We start from the raw sequence: 27377 nt of genomic DNA on the forward strand, positions 1-27377 counted from the left end.
CTTTTATGTTCACCTACTGGGCAAAACAGTGGGTCCTGATCCACAGGCTGCCTGCTTCATCAGATCCTTTCCACATGGTGACTTGACCGTACTTTCAGTGATTTGGTTCACATTCCATCTCGTTGGTTACCATTTTGGCAGACTTAGTTCCCCATTCTTACAGATTGCAGGTGGCATTTTTATGTGTTAGTTTAGCTCGCCTCTGGGGGGTTTTTTGGGGGGTGGGTAGATGGGGGGCAGACACATGTTATGTAAAACAAGGCCTACCACGTTACATAATGGAGAGCCATTGCTCACCAATGGAAAAGAAAGCAGTGGTTTTCTTTGGCTTGAACCTCTGTAGGGGAACGACTTTGCCACGGTGAATTCTAGGGCTTGGCCAGGCTGGGCCACAGTGGGGCAAAATGTGAAGGAGGTACAAAGATGGCTGCTTGGGATGCGACAATACATACTTCCTCAACTAAGGCCAGGGCCTTTTCAGTACTGGCCCCAACTTGGTGCAACGCTCTGTCACAAGAGACGAGGGCCCTGCGGGACTTGACATCTTTCCACCGGGCCTTTGGTTTGGACTCAGTCTGACCCTTATGTTTCCCTCCCCTTATGGTTTTGATCTGTGGGCTACTTTTAAAATGAGGCTGCATTTTAAATTGCATTTTAACCTGTATTTTAAATTGGTTTCCCCCCCATTAAGCCGCCCTGAGCCCAGCTCTGACCAGGGGGGGCGGGGTATAACTAAAATTTATTATTATTATTATTATATTATTATTATTACTACTACTACTACTACTACTACTACTACTACTACTACTAAAATTTGTTGTTGTTGTTGTTGTTGTTGTTTCCTGATTCAGAACTGAATTTTGGTAGCAGGTGAAATACAAGTGGATGCCTGGGGGAATTGAAGGAATGAGCCTGTAAGCTGGCAAAGCTCGCCACAAGTCAACAATATGATGCAGCAGCAGAAAAAAAGAAGCAGCAGCAGCTAATATTCTTGGCTGTACTCTCAGAAGTATAGTGTCCAGATCAAGGGAAGCAATAGTACTGCTCTTCTGCTTGGTCATGAAGTTCTGTGTCCAGTTCTGGGCACCAGAGTTTAAGGAAATTGGCAAGCTGCGACATGTGCTGAGGTTCATCAAGATCATGAAGGTTCTGGAAATCTTTAAAGAGGAGAAGGGTGAGAAGAAATCTTGCAGCTCCTTTCATTTAGTCCTCCAACTGGGCAAATGAAGCGATCTCTGGTTCCTAGAGAGGCAGGAAGTTAAAATATGGTTCCTAGAGAGGCAGGAAGTTAAAATATGGTTCCTAGAGAGGCAGGAAGTTAAAATCGGACACGACTAAAGAACAACAACAAAAACATGAGGAAAGCAAATTCTATTTTACACAAATGAAAACGCAAGTCGAGCTCTTCTTCAGGCCTGTGCTCAACTAACTCAGCTAAAATATGGTGGGCTGTCATAAAACAGGTACATGTGATCGCTCCTTTGGTATGCAAGATAAAAGGGACCCCCGACGGTCATCTAGCCCAACCCCCTGGAATGCGGGTCACATTGTGACACTTTCCCTGCTTGGGAGACTGCTGGCTACCGCTTTTTGATTTATATATATATTTTCCCTATGTGTTGTTTTAAAAACGCCCTAAGAGCGTGTTAAAGCTCGCGTTTGTTGGTGCATGAAAGCGCGCGCGCACCTTAAGCCCTGCGAAGGGTTAATGCACAGAGCTCTGCTTCCTAGAGTGGCAGGAAGTCGGCCTCGGAAGGAAGGGGCGGGGCTTCCCCCTTATTGCTTCCTCCGGGTTCCGGACGGCGGAAGGGAGCTGCTGGATCGGGCGCTACAGGTGAGAAGAGGTGTCAGGTAGGATGGAGGGAGGGAAGGGAAGGATTTGGAGCGGGGGCGGGGGAGCTGCAAGGAGGAGAAGGGACCCCACCCCACCTCCTTCCCATTCCTCCTCGGATCCTTCCTAAGGGGAACTGGCCCAGTTGGGAAGTCAGAAATCGCTCCCAATTTGGAGGATGCTCTGAGTTGGGCAGGGACGGAACTCTTTTCGGAGCCAGGAGCGGAGACGAGGTTGGAGGAGGACAGAGATGGCCAGGCTGACCGGGGATCGTGCAGTCTTTCCCCCCAAAACTTGGGTCTCCAGCTGTTTCTGGACTACAACTCCCATCATCCCTAGCTAGTAGGACTGGTGGCCACGGATGATGGGAATTGTAGTCCAGAAACAGCTGGAGACCCAAGCTTGGGAATCACTGATCTGCGTATATATGAAATGTGAATAACAGTAGTAGTAGTAGTATATGATCTGTGAATGACAAATCCTACCAGTAGTAGTAGTAAGGTAAAGGTACCCCTGCCCGTATGGGCCAGTCTTGCCAGACTCTAGGGTTGTGCACTCATCTCACTCTATAGGCCGGGAGCCAGCGCTGTCCGCAGACACTTCCGGGTCACGTGGCCAGCGTGACAAGCTGCATCTGGCGAGCCAGCACAGCACACGGAACGCCGTTTACCTTCCCGCTGGTAAGCGGTCCCTATTTATCTACTTGCACCCAGGAGTGCTTTCGAACTGCTAGGTTGGCAGGCGCTGGGACCGAACGATGGGAGCGCACCCCGCCGCGGGGATTTGAACCATGCGATCAGCAAGTCCTAGGTGCTGAGGTTTTACCCACAGCGCTACCCGCGTCCCACAATAGTAGTAGTAGTAGTAGAAATAGTAATAATACGGTGGTACCTCGGGTTACAGATGCTTCAGGTTACAGATGCTTCAGGTTACAGACTCCGCTAACCAAGAAATAGCACCTCGGGTTAAGAACTTGGCTTCAGGTTGAGAACAGAAATTGTGCTGTGGCGGCGCAGCAGTAGCGGGAGGTTCCATTAGCTAAAGTGGTACCTCAGGTTAAGACAGTTTCAGGTTAAGAACGGACCTCCGGAACGAATTAAGTTCTTAACCCGAGGTACCACTGTAATTTATTATTTATACCCTGCCCATCTGGCTGGGTTTCCTCAGCCACTCTGGGCGGCTCCCAACAGAATATTAAAAAACACAATAAAACATCAAACATTAAAACCTTCCCTAAACAAGGCTGCCTTCAGATGTCTTCTAAAAGTCAGGTGGTTGTTTATTTCCTTGACATCTGATGGGAGGGCGTTCCACAAGGTGGGCACTACCACCAAGAAGGCCCTCTGCCTGGTTCCCTGTAACTCCACTTCTCGCAGTGAGGGAACCGCCAGAAGGCCTTCGGCACTGGACTTCAGTGAACTCAGTGGTCTCTCTTCGTTTGCTTGTGTGTTTGTTTACTGTATTATAGCAGAGGCTGGAGAGGCTGACGTCCCTCCGATCTCCTGTTTCTCCCCTGCAGGCACTGGGGTGACCCCGCTTGACGGCTGCAACATGCTTTAAAGTGCATCAGGGGAGCAGCTGTGACAGCCCTGGGGGTGGCCCAGTTCATCCTTCATGCCCTGAAGGCAGGGCTATGGCCACAGGTTCACAGCCGGGATTGTCTCTTCCTTGGGGTGAAGTTGAGAGAGCATCCTGGCAGCCACCTCAGGTAAGGGGAGGAGAATCCAAGACAGTGATGGGAGTTTCCTGGGTGCTTCTCTGTGTGTGGAGATGCAAGGGAGACTGAAAAAATATGCCTCTGTTTTCCTTTCCCTTCCCTTCCCTTCCCTTCCCTTTCCCTTTCCTTTTTTTTTTACTTTTGGCCCAGCAAAAGTGGCCGTGATGGGGACGGATAGATAAATGAAAGCACACATGCATCTATCACGTCTCCTTACATGCTTGAGAAATGGTGGAATGAATTCTACTCCTTTGTCCAGGGCCTGGTGACCTTTGAGGACGTAACTGTGTTTTTCGAGGCAGAGGAATGGGCTCTTCTGGATCCGCGCCAAAAAGCTTTGCATAGGGAAGTCATGGAAGAGAATTACGAGACTGTGGCCTCTCTAGGTAAGGGTGCTTATTTTTTCATTCAACAATAGATGTCTGAGGAATGAATTTAGTAGCCCCGCTCCATACGTCCTTGTAATTGAGCCTTTTCTGATGTTATTGAGCAGTTAAACACAATTGCACTTTCTATTCCATTTGCTGCTTCAAAGGTTGGAGCCTGTATACTGCCCCAAATTTTGTGAATGCATGTCCCTTAGTAAAGGTAAAGGGACCCCTGACCATTAGGTCCAGTCATGGCTGACTCTGGGGTTGCGGCACTCATCTCTCTTTCTTGGCCGAGGGAGCTGCCGTACAGCTTCCGGGTCATGTGGACAGCATGAATAAGCCGCTTCTGGCAAACCAGAGCAGCGCACGGAAACGCCATTTACCTTCCCGCTGGAGTGGTACCTACTTATCTACTTGCACTCTGACGTGCTTTCGAACTGCTAGGTTGGCAGGAGCAGGGACCGAGCAACGGGAGCTCACCCCGTCGCGGGGATTCGAACCGCCAACCTTCTGATCGGCAAGTCCTAGGCTCTGTGCTTTAACCCACAGCGCCACTCACGTCCCACATGTCCCCTAGCTTCCTGTTAAAATCCTGCAGCTTTTCATTCTGCAACTGTTCTGGGCTTTTTGCTTACTCTCGCTTTTGTTGTGCTGTAGGTCCAAAAGCATCTAAGCAAATGGACCCACTTCATTAACTAGAAGGGAGTTTGAGCTTTTGGGCCACTCCGGCAGACTTCTGTGGATGCCACATGACAAATTTCTTCATTTTCCACACGGAATCCAACACCCCTGTGGGTTTTTCCCTGCGAATCAGCAAGCACAGCATGAGCACAACAACTTAAATACTCAGCAACTGTTTTAGCAGTTTTTAATTTGTGTTGGTTTCATTTGTTTTCATTGAGGGAGGAGAGGGCTGGGATAATAATAATAATAATGTTATTATTTGTACCCTGACCCTGACTGGGTTGCTCCCGGCACTCTGGGCTGCTTCCAGCATATACAGAAACATAATTAAACATTAAAAACTTCCCAATACAGGGCGGCCTTGAAATGTTTTCTAAAAGTTGTGTAGTTCTTTATCTCAGCATCTGATGGGAGGGCATTCCACACTGCGGGTGTGACTACCAAAACGGCCCTCTGCCTGGTTCCCTGTAACCTCACTTCTCGCAGTGAGGGAACTGCCAGAAGGCCCTCAGTGCTCTATCTCAGTGTCTGGGCTGAATGATGGGGGTGGAGATGCTCCTTCAGGGATACATGGGCGCAAAGAAACAATGCTGACCCTTAGAGCACACTCCTGTTCGTTCCTTTGCAAGCATAGCTTATGTTCACTGTAGTTTTAAAATGTGGAGACAGCTAAAACAGCTGTGGAACTTCTCCAACTTTCCCTTGGAAATGGAAGCATGTTTCAGCAAAGACATCCTTTTTTGAACCTGGGGAGAGCAGTGGTTCAGGGTAGGGGGAGGGATGATGTGGGAGGCAGGGCAAGTTGGGAAAGGGGCATATGGCACAGACAGTGACTATATGGTGTGCCAGCAAAACATGGGGTACTTCGATTGTCTTGTCAGCCAGCCCTCAGGTCTGTGGCTCCTGTTGCTGAATACCAGGTCGGTTCTGAATATGACCTCCTTCATCCCTGATCTGATTGTGGATGAGGAGGCCGATCTGGTCTACATCACGGAGACCTGAGTGGGTGAGCACGGTGTCCACTTGTTGCGGCATCCGGGCAGACATGAGGGTTGGGTAGGGGCAGTTGCTGTGGCCTAGAGAAATTCCATCTCACTCTCCAGGCTCTCTGTCCGGTTGGCTGGCTTTGGAATAGCTGGATATTTTGTGGTGAGTAAGTAGAATCGGACGTAATTGGTCCTGTGTGTTTCCTTCAAAGTATCAGACCTCAATTCCTGTTGGGAAGAAGGAGAAGATCCACTTATCCGGCATCCTAGAGAAGAGGAGATATCAATCGGTAAGTGCTTAGCTGTCTAGAGCCAGTGTGGTGTAGTGGTTAAGAGTGGTGGACTCGTAATCTGGTGAACCGGGTTCGCGTCTCCGCTCCTCCACATGCAGCTGCTGGGTGACCTTGGGCCAGTCACACTTCTCTGAAGTATCTCAGCCTCACTCACCTCACAGAGTGTTTGTTGTGGGGGGAGGAAGGAAAAGGAGAATGTTAGCTGCTTTGAGACTCCTTTGGGTAGTGATAAAGCGGGATATCAAATCCAAACTCCTCCACTTCTTCTTCTTCTTCTTCTGGGGCTCCTTTTGGTCTCTGTATTGAAAGACTTTTGTTCAGTGACTTTCAAAGAAGGTTAAGTAAATTCAGGGAAAGTAAAGCTGTCCATGGCTTTTAGCCAAGACAGCTATACAGTGGTACCTCGGGATACATACGTTTCAGGTTACATACGCTTCAGGTTACAGACTCCGCTAACCCAGAAATAGTGCATCCAGAACTTTGCTTCAGGATGAGAACAGAAACCGTGCTCCGGCGGCGCGGCATAGAGACGAGGTCTGGTTTCAGAACGTCTGCCATAGAAACAGAAACAGGCTAGTTACTTCTGAGTACAAAAGACGGAGCCGTTCCAAGTTTGCTAAGTGCTATGTTCCCCTTCCCAAAACCAAGAATATCAGTGAGAACATGGTTGTGCGGACCCAGAGGAATCCATCTGGTGCTTGGGAGCCGCTACTCACTGCCCATTTAGCTCAGCTGAGCGGCATTCTAGAAGCCAAAGCAGCTGTTTTAATGCGAGGCAAGGTGGAAGCGAAACCTCAACCAGGAGGTCATCTTTTCTCTGTGTAAGTGGAACTCTGCTGGATAAGCCAAAAGGCTTGTCTTGTCCCGTATCCCCACATAGGCCAACTTGATCCTTATGGGGATCCCACTAGGACATAAAGGCAAGAGCCCTCTCCTGCTGTTCTTCCCAAATTCAGAGATGTCTGATATACAGTGGTACCTCAGATTAAGAACTTAATTCGTTCCTGAGGTCCGTTCTTAACCTGAAATGCCATTTACCTTGCCGCCGGAGTGGTACCTATTCATCTACTTGCACTTTGACGTGCTTTCGAACTGCTAAGTCAGCAGGAGCAGGGACCGAGCAACGGGAGCTCACCCCGTCGCGAGGATTCAAACCGCTGACCTTCTGATCGGCAAGTTCTAGGCTCTGTGGTTTAACCCACAGCGCCACCCGCATCCCTTGGTTCAGAAGTTAGCCACATTTAAATTTGGCATATAGTGGGGAAATGGTCTGTGATTAGATCCTTCGTTTTTCTCTTGAGATTCAAACATGCTTCTCCTCTCTCCCCACCATCAGATGACGTGCAGAATAATGGGAATTCTAGGGAGCGATGGTCGCCAGAGATCATCAAGAGCGAAGTGACAGAAGAGATGACAGAAGAGACGCAGAACAATGGGAGTTACAGGCAGCAATGGATTTTGCCATCGGGGATCGTCAAAACTGAAGGCGCGGAAGAGATGCAGAATAATGAGAATTATAAGCAGCAATGGATTTTGCCATCGGGGATTGTCAAAACTGAAGCAACGGAAGAGATGACGGAACAGATGCGGCACAATGGGAATTATTGGGAGCAATGGACTTTGTCATCCGAGATCGTCAAGAGCGAAGCAATAGAAGAGATGACTGAGAATCTGATGGGAATAGAATGGCAAGAACAAAATAATTCCAAGTGCGGGAAGATGAAAGCGTTTGATGCTCAGAATCCTAACATCCAACCGACTCCAGTATGTGTGATAGTGTTTACATATAAATTAGAATTAAAAAGGAATTGCAAAATGCAGAGGGGAGGAACCATTTGAATGCAGGGAGTGTGGAAAGAGCTTCAGACAGAATAACCACCTTAATTAATCATCAAAGAACCCACACCGGAGAGAAGCCGTTTAAATGCACTGAGTGTGGAATGAGCTTCTGCCTTTGCACACACTCTGCATATAAAGGGAGTAGAAATAAATGGAGGGACCGGAGTATTTTCGCATTGAATGAGTTTACGACTTCTATTGTTTGGAAGGGAATCAATCAGCGTAGAGAAAAACATAAGCAGTGAGTTTTGATGGAAACAGTCTCAATGTATGCAAGATGACCGATGGCCATTCATAGCTGCCGTAATTGATGACAATGCAAACTTTAATAGCTGTATTGGAATGAAAAAACGTTCCCACAATTCAAGCTAGATAGCAAGTGACCTCCTCTGTGAGTTCTTATCAGGGTCAGACCCAGGCATTCTGCACCTGGGCCAACCAGTCGGAATAGGACTTCGGATAGGTAGTGTAGCAAGATAGGGAAATGTCTGGAGAGCTCAGGTGGGCAAACAAGCCTTGCACACTTTCTAGTAATTGTCTGCAGCCTAATTTGGACGGAAGGCAAGCTTAGGGGAGACGAACATGAAGGAAGTCTTATTGAGAAGTTTGGGGCACTTAAGTTTGTGAATGAATGGGTTCTGCAGTGATTTGAGGAGAGCAGATTTTAAGGTGTGAAGGCATGCAAAGGTATGGGAGATACCATAAAACCTAGCTGACCTTGCAGGCGGGAAAGCAAATACTGTATTGTTTTTTCGCTTTTGCAAGCTCATTTTTGGGTGAAGACCAGGGTGGATTTTATTTAAATCAAATTGAATCAATTTAAATCACTAGTCAGTAAAATTTCATTTAAATCGTGTTTTTTACAGACTGTCTCCTTGCTGATATCATCTTAATATTGACAACCAGAGGAAGGTTTCATTTTTGGAATAATAAATTTTCATAGTTTTTTTACAGTTATATCAAAAATTACTGATTTGGTTATACTATTAGAAATTCATAGATAATTATGAAATCATGATGAGGTTTAATGACTTAACTGTTTATATTTGGGCAATGCCAGATTTGTTAGGAAAACCCAGCAATAAGGGAAAAGAGTCTAGCTGCTCTAATACTTGAATTATTAAATCTCAGAGGAAAAAAGTGAGGCCATCAACTTTTTCGAAGTGGAAGCTAGAAAATCCGTGGCTGGAAATGTTTGCTGATGTTATGATCTGCCTCGTCTGCAAAGAATTTGCACGGGCCGAGGATACGAGTTTCGTGAAAGGCTGCGCAACATTCAAGATTGAAACGGTGAGTTTATATTTATATTCTGCAGATACAATTTGCCAAATTTGTTAAATGTGACAGTTGTTTGGTTTTTTTAGTTAAATGGTCTGGGGAAACCAGCCATTAACAGCAACAGATTTTAATAGGGCATCATGAGAAGCAGCTGCCAATTTTCCCTTGTTATTATTAGGCTGAAAGTTACTTTTGCAGCTGAAACAAGACATAGATATAAACATCTCCTAGCTTTCATATACAGTGGTACTCCGCAAGACGAATGCCTTCGAAGACGAAAAACTCGCTAGACGAAAGGGTTTTTCGTTTTCTGAGGTGCTTCGCAAGACGGATTTTCCTAAGGGCTTGCTTCGCTAGACGAAACGGCCCTGCCTCTCGTGTCATGGAGACGGTCACTGCACGTACGCACGTTCGCTTCCCCGCTCCTCCGGCTCCCTCCCACCTTCCGGCTGACGGCTCCTCCGGCTCCCTCCGACCTTCCGGCTGAGAGCCGACCTTCCGGCTGCCTCGCGCCGCTGCCCACCCCCCTCACGCACTCCCCTCAGAGAGCCGTTGCTGCCAGCAGCCAGCGTTGCAGCCAGAGTCGCGCTCCTGAGCCCCGCCGCCCTCCAGCAGCCGCGTCGTGCGGTGGCCACAACGCGCGGGTGAGTCTGAGGTACCGGCTGCGGCAGCTGTCCTGCTTCTCCCCGCTCCTCCCCACCGTTGTTAGTGTTTAAATGCAGTGGTGCTTCGCAAGACGGAAAAACTCGCACAACGGAAAAACTCGCGGAACGAATTCATTTCGTCTTGCGAGGCACCATTGTATCTTGTTTTGCTGCTCTGAGTAGGGTTGCCACTGCTGCAACAAAAATGATGGAAACCTATAAAGAATTCTAGCCCGTGGTGGGTGCTACATCTGCACAGCTCCTCTGTTTTGTTGTTGTTTGTTTTTTCCTGTGTGACATCATCTTTGCCAGACTCCGTGCCTTCAGGCAGACAGCCTCCTGCTTATTCGATGCACACCTCGGAAATGATCTCTTTTAGCTTTTGCCTTCTGGAAGAAAGTACAGGGTTACAAAGACTAGGACTAGCCGCCTGAGAAAGAGTTTCTATCCAAATGCGATTTTGGTTTTAAACGCAGTGTAAGGAGTCTCTATGGGAGTATATTGTTTTAAAAATGGGGTATCAGAGTTTTTAGGGGGCTAACCAGGTTGGGATGGCTGCGATAGCAGGGTTGTTGGGTTTTGAATGTCTTATGTAGATTTTTCAATTTTGTTGTTCTGTATGGGACAATGACAATAGAGATTATCGTATCGTATAGTATGAAACAAAACAGATGAATGGCATTGGGTGTTTTTTGTTCATTAGTTCTTTGTCCTTATAATCATGTCTGTTCTGGTTTATTAAAACGGCAAAACGTTCCAGTCTGCAATTAAATAATGCCCTAAATTATTCCTTGAGCTCAGAGCTGGCAGAGGAGGAATTGACTATCATGCCACCACCAGGCTCCTGTGGACCCCAAGGCTGGTTGCCTGAATCCTGCAGAATCACAAATGCCGTAGATCAAGCCTTGCTTGCTGTTGGAATCAAGTGCTTGTACTACCATTCCTTCCACTACCATGAGCAGAAATAGGCTGCAGAAAGGCAATATTTCATAGAATCATAGAGTTGGAAGAGACCACAAGGGCCATCGAGTCCAACCCCCTGCCAAGCAGGAAACACCATCAGAGCACTCCTGACATATGGTTGTCAAGCCTCTGCTTAAAGACCTCCAAAGAAGGAGACTCCACCACACTCCTTGGCAGCAAATTCCACTGTCGAACAGCTCTTACTGTCAGGAAGTTCTTCCTAATGTTTAGGTGGAATCTTCTTTCTTGTAGTTTGGATCCATTGCTCCGTGTCCGCTTCTCTGGAGCAGCAGAAAACAACCTTTCTCCCTCCTCTATGTGACATCCTTTTATATATTTGAACATGGCTATCATATCACCCCTTAACCTCCTCTTCTCCAGGCTAAACATGCCCAGCTCCCTTAGCCGTTCCTCATAAGGCATCGTTTCCAGGCCTTTGACCATTTTGGTTGCCCTCCTCTGGACACGTTCCAGTTTGTCAGTGTCCTTCTTGAACTGTGGTGCCCAGAACTGGACACAGTACTCCAGGTGAGGTCTGACCAGAGCAGAATACAGTGGCACTATTACTTCCCTTGATCTAAATGCTATACTCCTATTGATGCAGCCCAGAATTGCATTGGCTTTTTAGCTGCCGTGTCACACTGTTGGCTCATGTCAAGTTTGTGGTCAACCAAGACTCCTCCCCCCCCCCCGATTTCACCCCCCAGATATATTTTATTTCCCCCCCAGATATATTTTATTAAATTTCCAGAAATATCACATATGCAGTCCAATACGTAATAGATTTTTCTTTTGTCAACTTTCCATCCCGTTTTCCGTGATGTTTTTTATTTCTCCCCTTGCTGCACTTTGTCTTCTTTCTCCTATACTAAGGATGCAGGTGGCGTTGTGGTCTAAACCACTGAGCCCCTTGGGCTTGCCAGTCGGAAGGTCGGCGGTTCGAATCCCCACGGCGGGGTGAGCTCCCATTGCTCTGTCCCAGCTTCTGTCAACCCAGCAGTTTGAAAACATGCCAGTGCAAGCAGATAAATAGATACCAATGTGGCAGGAAGGTAAACAGCATTTCCATGCGCTCTGGTTTCCGTCACGGTGTTCCACTGTGCCAGAAACGGTTTAGTCATGCTGGCCACATGACCCAGAAATCTGTCTGTGGACAAGCGCTGGCTCCCTCGGCCTGAAAGATGAGTGCCACAACCCATTGTCATCTTTGACTGGACTACCACTACCAATAATAATTTATTTATTTATACCCCGCCCATCTGGCTGGGTTTCCCCAACCACTCTGGGCGGTTCCCAACCGAATATTAAAAACACGATAAAACACCAAACATTAAAAACTTCCCTAAACAGATGTCTTCTAAAAGTCAGATATTTGTTTATTACTTAACTGCCCAGGGGTCCTTTACCTTTACCTTTTACCTACAATAATCTCTCATTCCTTCTGTTGCTCATAGTTCAAATATTATACTTTAATATTACTTTAAATAGTCCAAAAAAGGCTTCCGTTCTTCCATAAAACAACCATCATTAAGCTGACTTATTTTAGCTGTTAACTTTGCCAGTTCAGCGTAGTCCATCAGTTTGCTTTTCCATTCTTCTTTGGTGGGAATTTCTTCCTCTCATTTTTGTGCAGAACATATCCCGGCTGCTGTCATTCCATACATAAATAAATGTTCTTCAGCACTGATTCTGGATTGTTTTATTTGATGTTTTAATGTGCTGCAAACTGCTTTGATTTTTTTTTAATATATGAAAGCGGTATAATAATAATAATAATAATAATAATAATAATAATAATGTGATGCAGCAGCAAAAAAAGCTAATGCTCTTGTAGGCTGCATCAATAGAAGTCTAGTGTCCAGATCAAGGGAAGTAATAGTACGACTATTGTGCCTTATTTATTAATTTTATTTATTGAATTTATATATCTCCCTATACCTGGTGGTCTCAGACAACTCTTGGAATACTGCGCCCAGTTCTGGGTGCTACAATTTAAGAAGGATGTTGACAAGCTGGAACGTGTGCAGAGGAGGGCAACCAAGATGATCAAGGGTCAGGAAGCCAAGCCTGATGAGGAACGGTTGAAGGAGCTGGGTATGTTTAGCCTGGAAAAGAGGAGACTGAGAGGAGATATGATAGCCATCTTCAAATATCTTAAGGGCTGTTACATGGAAGATAGAGCAAGCTTGTTTTCTCCTGCTCTGGAGGGTAGGACTCGAATCAACGTCTTCAAGTTGCAAGAAATGAGATCCCAACTAAACATTTACAGTAAGAGCTGTTCAGTTGTAGAACAAACTTCCACAAGATGTGTTAGACTCTACTTCCTTGGAGGTTTTTAAGCAGAGGTTGAATGGCCATCTGCCATGGATGTTTTAGTTGAGATTCCTGCATCGCAGGGGGTTGGACTAGATGACCACTGGGTCCCTTCCAACTCTTAAGATTCTGTGATTCTGTAATAACAAATTTTATTTTTGTTACCTTTTCAGATAAAAAAACACGGTGCATCTGCTACTCACCAAAAAGCTTGCCGTGCTCAATTAGCCAGGTTGAATCCAATGTCCGCACCCCTGTCAGTCCCGACGGTGCAGGAATTAAGAACGATGGACAGCGATTTGCACAGTAACTTGGAGAAGCTGTTCAACACGGCATACTTCATCGTCAAGGAGAACTATTCGTTTGACGACTTCCCGGCGTTATGTGCACTGCAGAAGAAAAACGGCTTGATAGTGGGCGAGACGTACAGGAACGACAAAGCGGCCAAGCAGTTTGCTCATTACATTGCGGAAAGCCTTCGGCTGGAGCTCAAGTACAAACTGAGCAAAGCAAATTTCTTTGGGATTTTGGCCGACGGCTCGACGGATCGATCGAACGCGGCTTCCGAGATTGTTTACTTTTATTATATAAATGAAGCGGAAGTGAAATGTAGTTACGGAGCCCTTAAGGAATGTCCTAGTGAGGATGCAGGGGAAGTGAAGTCGACCATCGAGTCGGTTCTCGACGGATACATACCCGATTGGAAAAGCAAGCTGACGGCCATAAGTTTCAACGGGGCTAGCGTTGATACGGGCAACGCGTCTGGGGTTGCGAAATTGTTCCAGGACAGCTGTCCAGGTCTGGTGGCCGTGCACTGCGTCGCTCACCAACTGGAGCTTGCGATAGGGGATGCCTTAAAGTCCGTCAAATTCGCCGGGCTTGCTGAAGACGTCGTGAAGGGTATATACACGTTTTACCACACTAGTCCTAAAAGGGCAAAGGAGCTGAAAGAGATAGGCGAAGTCCTGAACGAGAAAGTGCTCCGCCACATGGGTATCACCGGAATCAGGTGGCTGCAGTCGAAGAACTCTGCCGTGAAAGCCCTGGCCAACAATCTGCCCATTGTTGTGGTCCACTTGCAGCAGATTGTGAGCGGCTCCGGCACGAAGCCAGACAAGAAGGTGGAGGCCAAGCTGAAGGGGTACTTGAAGCGTTTGAAGTCGGAGCGGTTTGTCAGGTTTTTGTTTTTCATGGACGACGTTACGCACACGCTTACGAGGCTATCCGAGGTGTTTCGGAGGAAGTGCGTGTCCGTCAGCGATGTGAAAACCAGCTTGACGGCGACGAAAGAGAGGCTGCAGAGGATGGTGAAAGACAGCGGGCCTCAGCTGCAAAAGTTTGAAAGTGCCGCGCAGCTGGAAGGCGGCGTGTTAGTGTACAAAGACGTGGAAATCGTTAGCAGCGCAAGCGAAGTAGGCTGCTTTGAGGAAGATCGGCGGGTCTTGCTGAGTTCGATCGTGGAAGCGATCGACAAATGGTTTGACCGCATCGGAAACGACAGAGTTCTGCGAAACGTGGAGATATTTGACCCGTGCAACATACCCAAACCGGTCGGTGGAAGGGACACGTCTGCAAGTAGCCACGGAGAAAAAGAACTGAGTGAACTCTTGCAAGCCTTGCCCAGCAACGTGAGAGTCGACAAGGAAGCCATCTTGGAGGAATATCAAGAGTTCAAAGTGTGGGCTGGCAACAAGACAAGCATCACGTGTGAAGAAGCTTGGCAGCGCCTTCAAGCAGAGTCAACGGCTTGTGCTTCGTATATCAATATATGCAAAGTTTTGAACTTCTTACGAGTCCTCCCGCTTAGCACTGCCGAATGCGAGAGGGGGGTTAGCCAACTAAACCTGGTTAAAACGGACAGTCGGAAACGTCTCCTTGCGACGACCATTGATGACTTACTGATGATCAAGATGAATGGTCCGGACCTAGAGGTTTTCAATGCTGCAAATGCAGTTAATTTGTGGTGGAACGATGTTGCCAGGGGGCGCATTAGAAGACCCCACTTTAAAAACAAAGACTAGGGTGTTTTAAAAACCGAAGTATAGTCCCAATATTTTTATTGTATAAACAAAATGAAACAGGTAAGTGTGATTTATTCATTCGCCTTTTGTAGCAAGCTTTGTGGGTTTTTTAGTCCTTGTCACAGAACTCATAACAAATTTATAGTAATCTTGGCAAATAAATTAGTCTTACAGATTACTGTAATGATAGTGCCACCTTCTTATAATTGGTTTATGGCTTTAGCATAATTCAGGGCCGAATCTAGGTTTTTTGTCACCCGGGTCAAAGACCCAGTTTAGCCGCCCGCCTCCCGGATGTGTGTTTGCATACATACACATACAAACAAACAAACACACACACAAACACATCAACACATTTTTTTCTTAAAGGGCATAAAAAGTAGGCAGTATATCATTTGAATACAAAGGAATCCTAAGAAGCATTATGACTGTACGGCCAAAGGGTCAATGAGCATCCCTTTCAGTAAAAGCAAATTGCTTGTCAAAAGTAGAACTTCCATGTGCAGCAATTGTCTATCTGAGGTCAGGTTTTGAATTGGATTTAATTGGTCACAGGATCATTAAAAGACTGCATTTCCATAAGATCAGCCAAGACCCTCTGGTTTCCTTTTAAAATACTTCCCCCCCCCCGAGGCTTTTTGCCACCCACCCTTCTTATTGGTTCTGTGCAAACCCTTTCAAGGAGTTTTGACGTGTGAATTTACTCCTGAGTAAGCTTCAACAAGATTCCTTTCAATTATTATTTTTTTGATTACTCATTTTAGGAAATGATGGTTTTGTGGTCGTTTTAGGTTCCATGTAAGGTGGAAAAAATGCTTTTTGCTAGTCTAAAGTAGAAAGTGCCCTTCCGTTACAATCCTAATGCAGCCAGACTGACCAGAGCTTGCCAGGGAACTGCCTCTGGCACGAAAAATGCTCACACACCCCTTATGTTCCTGTGTGTAGATCATGTGTAGTCTGTAAAATGACTCAACCTTTGCTATTTAAACACATTCAAAGTTCTGAAGGGGTCATAGAATTGTAGAATTGGAAGGGACCCCAGGGATCATGGGTAAGCAAACTAAGGCCTGGGGGCCGGATCCAGCCCAGTTGCCTTCTAAATCCGGCCCGCGGGTGGTCCAGGAATCAGCATGTTTTTACATAAGTAGAACGTGCCCTTTTATTTAAAATGCATCTCTGGGTTATTTGTGGGGCATAGGAATTCATTCATTCCCCCCCCCCCAAAAAAAAAATATAGTCCGGCCCACCACATGGTCTGACGGACACTGGACCGGCCCCCTGCTGAAAAGGTTTGCTGACCCCTGATCTAGTTCAAGTGATTCTCTTCCTCAGATTGTCAACCCTCCATCCCTCCATTTCTTTTTCACACAGTAGCAAAAACCCACAGAGGATCCGATCTTCTGCTTCACTGGGGAGAGCCACGCTGGCCCTCCAGATTTCCCAACTCTTCCTCTGCCTGTTATTGTGCCTGCTTCAGCTTCATGGGGAAAGCGGAAGAATGGATCTCGTGGTTGCTATTCACTTTTCCATCTTTCTCTCTGGCTGAAGCCCAGACATGCTAGGAGCCTCAGTGATGATGATAATAATAATTTATTATTTATACCCCGCCCATGTGGCTGGGTTTCCCCAGCCACTCTGGGCATCTCCCAACAGAATATTAAAAGCATGATAAAACATCAAACATTAAAAACTTCCCTAAACAGGGAATGCCAACCAAGTACAGTGGTACCTCAGGTTACATACGCTTCAGGTTACAGACTCCGCTAACCCAGAAATAGTGCTTCAGGTTAAGAACTTTGCTTCAGGATGAGAACAGAAATCATGCTCCGGCGGCGCGGCAGCAGCAGGAGGCCCCATTAACTATAGTGGTGCTTCAGGTTAAGAACAGTTTCAGGTTAAGAACAGACCTCCAGAACAAATTAAGTACTTAACCCGAATGTCAGAATGGAAGAATGCATTTGCCCATAAGAAAATCGAAACCTAACAGTGATGCTACGGCTCTGCACAAGTAATAAATAAAATACTGTTGTCAAATAAAGCAGTGCCACATGCAAATCTAGCACAATACTTTATTTTATATCTGTACATATACACATACATGCTGGTATTTATAAATATTACTTATGCAAATTGCTTACGGTTGGCTGAGCCCCATTTATGTTTGTGGTGTCCAATTCGCAATTGCTATTAAAAATGTGGTATTAAAAATGTGTCCCTGGTGTGAATTGTGTTTCATTCGTTGAGAAAGAAAGAGATGACTGTAATTGGTAAAATGTGCAACCGAATTGTTAAATGCATTTTAACGTTGATGATATACACAATTCATTTTTTGTTTTGTGATCTTGTAAAAAAATGGCAGCTAGGCATTCGTTGTGGTGACCGTTGTCTATGTTTAAGGTGCCATTTGGCAACTAGCTTATATACTTGGGAGATGTTTCTATCTAACAGTAATGACTTCCAAGTGCAATATAAGTACATCCTGATACATTTTATAAAGCTTTGAACAGCTCAGGGTCCGTGAGAGCTTTTCCCTGCTTCTCCTTGACACAGGTTGCTAGACGTGTGCCATGCCGGTTCTGATTTCAAAAGGAGCTTTGAGTAAAGTTATTGCTACCTCTGGGATTCATGGGACGCGGGTGGCGCTGTGGGTTAAACCACAGAGCCTAGGACTTGCCGATCAGAAGGTCAGCGATTTGAATCCCCGTGACGGGGTGAGCTCCCGTTGTTCAGTCCCTGCTCCTGCCAAGTAGATAAATACCGTAGGTACCGCTCTGAGGGGAAGCTAAACAGCGTTTCCGTGCGCTGCTCTGGTTCGCCAGAAGTGGCTTAGTCATGCTGGCCACATGACCCGGAAGCTGTACGCCGGCTCCCTCAGGGGTCCCTTTACCTTTACCTAAAGGTAAAGGGACCCCTGACCGTTAGGTCCAGTTGCAGATGACTCTGAGGTTGCGGCACTCATCTCGCTTTACTGGCCGAGGGAGCCGGCGTACAGCTTCCGGGTCATGTGGCCAGCATGACTAAGCCGCTTCTGGCGAACCAGAGCAGTGCACGAAAACGCCGTTTACCTTCCTGCCAGAGCGGTACCTATTTATCTACTTGCACTTTGATGTGCTTTCGAACTGCTAGGTTGGCAGAAGCAAGGACCGAGCAACAGCATTCATAACCTGTAAAACAATCTTAACAGTGATAACAAAAGAGTGACCAAAAAATAAACTATGCACTGTTGAATTCATACACAAACTCTTTTCAGCCCTTGTGACTCAGCCATGTTGTTGTTGTTGTTTAGTCGTGTCCGACTCTTCGTGACCCCCTGGACCAGAGCACGCCAGGCACTCCTATTTTCCACTGCCTCCCAGAGCTTGGTCAAACTCATGCTGGTAGCTTCGAAAACACTGTCCAGCCATCTCATCCTCTGTCGTCCCCTTCTCCTTTCGCCCTCAATCTTTCCCAACATCAGGATCTTTTCCAGGGAGTCTTCTCTTCTCATGAGGTGGCCAAAGTATTGGAGCCTCAGCTTCAGGATCTGTCCTTCCTGAGTGAGCGCTCAGGGCTGATTTCCTTCAGAATGGAGAGGTTTGATCTCATAGGAGATATGATAGCCATCTTCAAACGTCTAAAGGGCTGTCACATGGAAGAGGAAACAAGCTTGCTTTCTCCTCTGGAAGGTAGGACTCGAACCAATGGCTTCAGTTTACAAGAAAGGAGATTCAAGCTAAACATCAGGAAGAACTTTTTGACAGTAAGCTGTTTAACCGTGAAACAGACTCCCTTGGGAGGTTGTGGATGTTGCCGGAAAAATCCGAGGGCTCCCTTGGACAAAAAGTAAAGACACCAACCAGAGTAAATTGGAGCAAATCAGCAGCCTGTAGGCTTGGCCTTTATTGTACTGTTGCAGCAGGGTGTTCCCCTCACTCGCAGGAGAGAGGAAAGACCCAGAACAATGGTGTGCAAGACCTTATAAAAACTTTTGAAATTCCCCTCCTCTAGGTCAAGCCCACCCCCAGAAACATCATGCATACATTACAGAAAGGAGGGGTTGAGGGAGGAGTTGTGGTGGTAACCTGAGTGTCCTGTCACCTAGCTGGTTCCTCCTTTCTCCCCTCCCCATGAGTACTTTCCAGGTGACAAAGGGGAGCTTGCAGTTTCCTGCCCCCTGAGGGGAAATCCAATCACTGTCCTTTTGTTATAGTCCGTGTTGAATCCACTCCTGTATGCAGTCTGTAGTACAGTTGATGGTCTTTTGTCTAGGACCATCAGGGTTGGCATAGCAACTGGGCAGGGCTCCTGTGGATGTGATCCTATGCTCAAGGGATTATGGTGGCCTGTATATCAAACCTTCCCCCTTTTGTAGTCCTTCCTTCATGGAGTGAAATAAAAGTGGAACAGTGCAAATCTGATGTATGGTTGATTTTCTATGAATTTATAACAGAAGTGTAGCGTATGTAGTGTGTGAGTGTGTGTGAAGTCTGTACAAACTGAATGATGGGGGGGGGGTTTCCTGCTACATGGACGTGCAGTCGAAGCACTTGTGGTTTGGCGGGAGGCTGCTCATCGCCCTCACCAGCTTCAGGTGCTTCTCCTTCATGCTTCCACTTGGCACTTGCCACCTGTGCGTGCGCGGAGGAAGAGGCCGCTCCCCATGCTCGCTCACGCCGGCCGGGGAATGAGGAGGGAGGCCGGGACCAATCATGCTCAGAGACCATGAGGGAAGTGCGAGGGGGACGAGGCTTGGGCCTGTGCCACTGGCACGCATGCGCAACCCCAACTGATGGACCAACGGAAGGAAGGGAGTGGGGAAAGGGGAGGGGAGCCTCGTTGGCCCTTGGCGAGGAGGAAGGGGCAGATGAATGACGAGCCAAAGCAGAACCCGTGTGGCACCTTTTCTCTGCAGAGAGGAGAACGAGGAGGAGAGCAGCTCGGAGAATAAGCCGCGGCCTGCGCCGTAAAGGCACCTGACGCCGAGCACGGGATTCTTTCCACGAGCGCTTCCTTCACCGTTCTATCTTCCTCGCTTGGCAGAGCCCGCAGCAGAAGAGCCCGTCCAAGCGCCACAGACTCTCTCCTCCCCGGACACTCAGGCTGGCGCCCTTGAAACCATGGTGCCCTGGCGCACCACTTGCACCACTGAGTAAAGACGGACCAGCATGGACTTGCTTTCCTTGGAGGTTTTTAAGCAGAGACTGCATGGCCATCTGTCAGGGATTCCTGCATTGCAGGGGGTTGGACTAGATGACCCTCAGGGTTCCTATTGAGGTTAAAGGGTTATTAATAATGTGGTGAAGGGATATGAAAAAATGGATGGTCAAAAGAGGAAAGACTAAAGGTATAACATACTAAGATAAAGATAAGGATAAGGTAGATGGAAGGGATTTGCTGATTAAATAACTGAACTGGAATACAGAGAGGGGAGGCGTGGGGAAGTCCGGAAAACAAGCAAATGCAAGAAATATTATGAAAATTGAATTGTTTTTATTTGTTTTTACTTTTTTTGTATTTTTCTTTTATGTGAAAATCTTAATACAAATATTATATAAAAAAATAGATGACCCTCAGGGTTCCCTTCCAACTCTTAAAATTCTATGATTCTATGAAATCTCTGGCCAGATGCGACCCCCACCACCCACCCCATTCATCAAAGCAGCCCTAGCAGAGCAACAGGGCCAAAGATGGGGGAGGCCATGGGCGTAACCAGGATTTTTTTTGGGGGGGAAGAGGCAGCTTTGAGCTTTTTTTAAAGGAATCCTTTTGATCCTTTTTTAGGAAATCAACAGAAACTCAGATCATTGAGGATTTTCCGTCCTTTTCGTTTCACGTGCTGCAACAGGCACAGTCTAGGCCTGAAAAGGCGCGCGGGGGGGGGGGGGCGGCCTGTCCGGAGGTTAAGGAACCGAGTTCTGGTTCCTAGAGAGGCCGGAAGCTGCTATCCAACAGACGGGGTGGGGGCTAGAGGGGCAGGAGAAATGGTCCAGCGGAGAAGGAGGTTACGGAAGAGGTGCGGCGAATGGGGTGAAATCTAAGGGGTGCCCTATTTTGGGGGGTGTATGAGGTTGGGGAGGGGGCGGAGGAGGAGGGTTTGCCTGGGGAGGCGAAGGGGGGGGGGTAAATAGCAGACAAAGTTAATAGAATATGTGGAAATGGCAAGACTGACAAACAGAACAAGAGATCAGGATAAAAAAGGGGGGGACCTCTTATGTTTTTTGTGGAATATTTAGAGGCACATTGTAAACCAGGCATGTCACAAAGTACATGTGAAAAGGATCTAGGAGTCTTGGTTGACCACAAACTTGACATGAGCCAACAGTGTGACGCGGCAGCTAAAAAAGCCAATGTGATTCTGGGCTGCATCAATAGGAGTATAGCATCTAGATCAAGGGAAGTAATAGTGCCACTGTATTCTGCTCTGGTCAGACCTCACCTGGAGTACTGTGTCCAGTTCTGGGCACCACAGTTCAAGAAGGACACTGACAAACTGGAACGTGTCCAGAGGAGGGCAGCCAAAATGGTCAAAGGCCTGGAAACGATGCCTTATGAGGAACGGCTAAGGGAGCTGGGCATGTTTAGCCTGGAGAAGAGGAGGTTAAGGGGTGATATGATGTTTTTTTTTGTTTAGTCGTTCAGTCGTGTCCGACTCTTCGTGACCCCATGGACCAGAGCACGCCAGGCACTCCTGTCTTCCACAGCCATGTTCAAATATATGATAGCCATATATATATGATAGCCATGTTCAAATATATAAAAGGATGTCACATAGAGGAGGGAGAAAGGTTGTTTTCTGCTGCTCCAGAGAAGCGGACACAGAGCAATGGATCCAAACTACAAGAAAGAAGATTCCACCTAAACATTAGGAAGAACTTCCTGACAGTAAGAGCTGTTCGACAGTGGAATTTGCTGCCAAGGAGTGTGGTGGAGTCTCCTTCTTTGGAGGTCTTTAAGCATAGGCTTGACAACCATATGTCAGGAGTGCTCTGATGGTGTTTCCTGCTTGGCAGGGGGTTGGACTCAGATGGCCCTTGTGGTCTATTCCAGTTCTATAATTCTATGAAAGTCCGTTTGGGGCGCCTAATCCGGCCCGCCAGTCGATTTAATCCGGCTCCCGTGGCAGTATATGTCCTGGGGTAAAACCCTATTTTAAACTGTATTCTAACTTACATTTTAATCAACTTTTTAAAAAATGCTTTTACTGTATTTATATTTAGTGTTAGACACCCTGAGCCCGGACTTGGCCGGGGAGGGCGGGGTATAAATAATTTATTATTATTATTATTTAAAAAGCTCAGCAACTTTAATCCTAAAAAAAGCTCAGCAATTTTGGTTGGCCCTCATGCACGTTTACTTTATCAAATCTGGCTCTCTTTGAAAAAAAGTTTGGGCACCCCTGATATAAACCAATTTAGAAGTGAGCAGTGGCAGAATAAATGAAACAATTGAGATATGAAGATGAGGAATACAAAGAGAAATGTAGTGGGAAAGGCAGTAATCAAATGCACCGCCAGGGAAGGGGAGCCAGTGCCGGTTGTGTGTTTCTTTTATTTGAAATGTTATTATTGTTTCAAGTGTAAAATGGAAATTAAATGGGGGGGGGCTGGGGAAGCAAGAACCTCTGGGAAGCTGCCCTCCCCCCTCCAAAGGGATCAAGCCACTTCTCTCCCCCTTGCAGCGGGGGATTTGCAGGGAGAGGGCGGGGGAAGCCGCTTTGGTGCAGGCAAAACAGACTTGTGGGGTGGGGGGGGGTGCTGCTTTTGTGCCCTAGAGCCAGAGGCAGACCCTCCAAGGGTTCCTATTTTCCAGGGACTTTCCCTGATTTAGAGAAGCCCATCCTGGTTGTGATTTGATCCCAGAATGTCCTGCTTTTCTTTAGACGTTCCTGTTTCCATCGGAGAAATGTTGGAGGGGATGGAGTTATCCAACCTCTGAGCCATCTGAAGGCAATCCTATACAGTGGTGCCTCGCAAGACGAAAAGAATCCGTTCCACGAGTCTCTTCGTCTAGCGGTTTTTTTGTCTTGCGAAGCAACCCTATTAGCGGATTAGCGCTATTAGCGGTTTAGCGGCTATTAGCGGCTATTAAAGGCTTAAGGGATTAGCGGATTAGCTGCTAAAAGGTTATTAGCAGCTTAGTGCCTTAGAAAAAGGGGGTGGGGAGCGGAAAAAAATCGCAAGAATCGCAAGACATTTTCGTCTTGCAAAGCAAGCCCATAGAGAAATTCGTCCTGCGAAGTGCATTGAAAAACGGAAAACCCTTTCGTCTAGCGGGGCACCACTGTACAGGGAAGGGTTTTTTTTTAATGTTTAATGTTTTATTATCGTTTTATATCTGTTGGAAGCTGCCCAGGGTGGCTGGCGCAACCCGGTAAGATGTGTGGGGTGTAAATAGTAAAATTATCATTATGGAGTGGGACATCCCTATTTTCATTGGAGAAATGTTGAAGGGTACGTGGAGGAGACACACCTTTGGGAGAAAAAACTCCCCCCCCCTCCCTGTTCCTCTCATGTTTACCAAATTCCTCCGATGTTCTTACCCATCCATTTACTTTAGTGACTCTTTGTGCGTATGGTCTGTGTTTCCTTCTTATTCTAGACTCTCTTGACCTTTACAGAAGCGGCTGTGGGTTTTACGAAGGACAGGTGGCACCCAGCTGAAGATCTCTGCGCAGGGAAGTCATGGAGGAGAATTGTAAGACGTTGGCCTCTCTAAGTATGGATGCTTTTTCCCTCAATTGTTTGTTCAGCATGATTTTGTTCTTTCTGCTATTCCCCCACCAACCTACATAGATCAAATCTATGCTTCCAGGTGCCATAAGAAAGCTTACAGGATAGTGCGCACCCTGGAAATGATTTCTTTCAGCTTCTGCCTTCTGGAAGAAGGTACAGGGTTATAAAGACTAGGACTAGCCACCTGAGAAACAGTTTCTACCCAAATGTGATTTTGGTTTTAAACGCATTGTAAGGAGTCTGTATGGGAGTACAGTGGTGCCCCGCAAGACGAATGCCTCGCAAGACGGAAAACCCGCAAGACGAAAGGGTTTTCCGTTTGCAGAGGCGCTTCGCAAGACGAATTTCCCTATGGGCTTGCTTTGCAAGACGAAAATTGACGAAAATTTTTGAGGGGTTTTTTCGCTCCGAAACCCCTTTTTCTGAAGCGCTAAGCTGCTAAAAGCATTTTAGCAGCAAAACCGCTAATCCCTTAAGCCTTAAAAAGCCGTTTTTAGCCCTTAAACTGCCAATAGCGCTAATAGCGCTACTCCGCTAATGGGCTTGCTTCGCAAGACGAAAAAACCGCAAGACGAAAAGACTTGCGGAACGGATTCTTTTCATCTTGCGAGGCACCACTGTATATTGTATTTTAAAACGGGGTATCAGGGTTTTTAGGGGGCTAACCAGGTTGGGATAGCTGGGATAGCAGGCTTGTTGGGTTTTGAATGTCTTATGTAGATTTTTCAATTTCGTTGTTCTGTATGGGACAATGACAATAAAGATTATCGTATCGTATTGTATCGTAACCCATTGAATTTGCCCCTTTTGTTCTGCACCCCCCTCGATACTTTTCTTTGTGCTAGAAGACATCTGAAGGCAGCCCTGTTTGGGGAAGTTTTTAATGTTTGATGTTTTATTGTGTTTTTAATATTCTGTTGGGAATCCTCTTCCATTAGGATTCTCTGAATCCCTTGACTTTCTTCCGCCCTTCCATGGTTACTATTGTGAATCTTTTCTTCTTCTTCTGCTTATCTTATTTTCTCCAATCTGTTAAAAAAGTAGTAATTCATTTTTGCATAGTTTTTTGTACATTACAAGCATTACTCAAATCCTGCCAAAGTTTTTAGTTGTTTACAGTGTTCTCTTAAGTACAGACAGAAAGAGGGAGAATCGGGGAGATGCCAAAATGCGGCGGGGGGGGGGGGGAGGTAAATGGGTTCAATCCGTGATGAGAACCTTTGATTTCCCCTTGAAATTCACCCATGATTTTCTTTATCACCTCTCCCTCAGATGATGGCCAAAGCAACGGGAACTATAGAGAAGCACCAGAAACGCCTGCAGCTGAAGCAGGAAAAGGGATGTTTGACAATCAAAGGGACCCCCTAAACCATGAACAAAACCAGTCAGAGAATGGGAGGAAGAAATCATTGACTATGCAGGGTTTTGATGACCAAGAACCCCTGATGCTACAAGAAGATCAAAGCAGGAAGGCATGTCCAGTATGTGGAAAAATACTTAGAGATAAATCGGATTTCAGTAGACATTACAGAATCCACACAGGGGGGAAACCACATAAATGCACAGAGTGTGGAAAAAGCTTCCGTTTGCTCAGTAACCTTCGTAAACATCAGAGAACTCACACGGGAGAGAAGCCATATAAATGCAAGGAGTGTGGAAAGTGCTTCAGTGACAGCAGCAGCCTTACTCCGCATGAAAGAACCCACACAGGGGAGAAGCCATTTAAATGCACGGTGTGTGGAAAGAGCTTTAGTGTGAGTAGTCACCTTACCGTACATCAGAGAACCCACACAGGAGAGAAACCATTCAAGTGCAAGGAGTGCGGAAAGAGTTTCAGTGACAGCAGCAGCCTTACTCCACATCAACGCACCCACACAGGGGAGAAGCCGTTTCAGTGTGTGGTGTGTGGAAAGAGCTTCAGCGTGAATAGTCACCTTACTGTACATCAGAGAACCCACACAGGGGAGAAGCCATTTAAATGCAAGAAGTGTGGAAAGTGCTTCAGCGACAGCAGCAGCCTTACTCCACATGAAAGAACACACACAGGGGAGAAGCCATTTCAGTGCATGGCGTGCGGAAAGAGCTTTAGCGTGAGTAGTCGTCTTACCGCACATCAAAGAAGACACAAGGGAGAAGCCATTTACATGCAAGGAGTGTGGAAGGAGCTTCAGGCGCAGCAGTAGCCTTAACGTACATCAAAGAATCCACACACTGGAGAAACAATTTAAGTGCATGGAGTGTGAAAAGAGCTTTAATGAGCAATACGTTTCAAAGAACACAGCAGCAGAGAAATTAAATGTGGAAAGGTTTTTAATGTGAGTCGCAACTGGGAGGAAGACGTCTGATAAATACAGGAGGAACTGCATGTGAAAAAAATATGATAATTAAAGGAAACATGCTTCATATGATACCTTGTAAGGATTTGCAGTCTAACGTGGAAGCTTTGGGCATAGGAAAACAAGAGAGATCTTACTAGGGTGTTTTGGCATGAGGGGTTTGTAGATGGCAAAGAAGCACAGAGATAAGGTAAAGGAACCCCTAACCATTAGGTCCAGTTGCGGACGACTCTGGGGTTGCGGCGCTCATCTTGTTTTATTGGCCGAGGGAGCTGGCGTACAGCTTCCGGGTCATGTGGCCAGCATGACTAAGACGCTTCTGGCGAACCAGAGCAGCGCATGGAAACACCGTTTACCTTCCTGCCAGAGTGGTACCTATTTATCTACTTGCACTTTGACGTGCTTTTGAACTGCTAGTTTGGCAGGAGCAGGGACCGAGCAACGGGAGCTCACCCCGTCGCAGGGATTCGAACTGCCGACCTTCTGATCAGCAAATAGCAAAGCTGGGTGGCCATCTGTCGCAGATGCTTTAGTTGAGATTCCTGCATTGCTGGGGGGTTGGCTGAGATGACCCTTGGGTTCCCTTTCAAATCTACAATTCTATGAAAGTTTCCTTCAATACCCTCCAGCTAGGCCTTTGGCCTGATCCATTTTCATGGCTTTTATACTCTTAAGCAATTCCTGATCTAAGCTTACTAAGGAGGTTTTGAAACGCTTTTGAAGAGTCCCGAGTACACAACATCTAGTAGATTCTCTCATCTGCATGACCCTAAGATATTTAATGGGGACTCCATGAAAAGCTAACCTTTCAATGGTATAGAGATTTTGTTCATAAATAAATAAATGAATTGCTTCACTTTATTTCGCTGTGTAATCATCGCATCCCGAGAGTTTTTACCTTAGAGTGTGTTTTCTGTATTTTTGTTTGTGGGTTTTCCTAATCCAAAAGCGCAATGCGTTCGCTGGACTTCTGCCGATTTATTTTAAATAACATATTTCAAACTGATTTCACTCTCCGGTTGTATATTAGATACGGCCTTCACTTTCATTGGGTACCAGGAGCAAGGCAAGAGAGGAGTGAGAGTTGTGTTTTAGCAACAATATCAGAGCTGAACTGGCTTCGCCAGGCAGTTTGAGAAGCTTTTAGAAAGGCAGCAGTTCTGGGGGGAACCTGAAGAGCTTGGAGGAATAAACTGCCTGTCTAAATACAGTTGTACCTTGGTTTCCAAACAGCTTAGTTCTTGGAAAGTTTTGGCTCCCGAACGCTGAAAAGCTGGAAGTGACTGTTCCAGTTTGTGCACTATTTTTGGAAGCCAAATGTCCGATGGGGCTTCCATGGCTTCCGATTGGCTCGGAAGGAGTTGCAGGAGCCAATCGGAAGCTGTGCTTT

At 46.6% G+C, this 27377-nt stretch overlaps 2 protein-coding genes across 3 annotated transcripts in view; both read left to right on the forward strand.

Annotated features, from left to right (window-relative positions):
* The window catches only part of LOC310670665 (uncharacterized protein), a 36462-nt gene extending 9614 nt beyond the window's left edge, over positions 1-26848 (forward strand). Inside the window, exon 4 of the mRNA XM_083426311.1 lies at positions 24924-26848. Within this exon, the coding sequence (XP_083282437.1) occupies positions 24924-25834 (911 nt within the window). The 3' untranslated portion in view covers positions 25835-26848. The remainder of the gene's footprint in view (positions 1-24923) is intronic.
* LOC310670155 (zinc finger protein 862-like) lies at positions 1315-17152 on the forward strand. 2 transcript variants are annotated; one of them, XR_014507537.1, is made up of 9 exons: positions 1770-1834; positions 3351-3539; positions 3808-3934; positions 5802-5879; positions 7184-7646; positions 8853-9011; positions 13093-15093; positions 15324-15991; positions 16251-17152. XR_014507537.1 is itself a non-coding variant. In XM_083424928.1 (7 exons), the coding sequence occupies exons 2-7, from the start codon at positions 3465-3467 to the stop codon at positions 14938-14940; spliced, it is 2715 nt and encodes a 904-aa protein (XP_083281054.1). In that variant the 5' UTR covers positions 1315-1463; positions 3351-3464; the 3' UTR covers positions 14941-15023. The 2 variants fall into 2 exon arrangements, 1 of the variants encoding a protein (XP_083281054.1); XM_083424928.1 differs by lacking the exons at positions 1770-1834; positions 15324-15991; positions 16251-17152 and adding an exon at positions 1315-1463 and having other exon boundaries at positions 7219-7646; positions 13093-15023.
* Positions 26849-27377: the final 529 nt, after the last annotated feature.

The sequence above is a fragment of the Podarcis tiliguerta genome, assembly GCF_965153285.1.
Source record: "Podarcis tiliguerta genome assembly, chromosome: 2".
In the NCBI taxonomy this organism is placed as follows: Eukaryota; Metazoa; Chordata; class Lepidosauria; order Squamata; family Lacertidae; genus Podarcis; species Podarcis tiliguerta.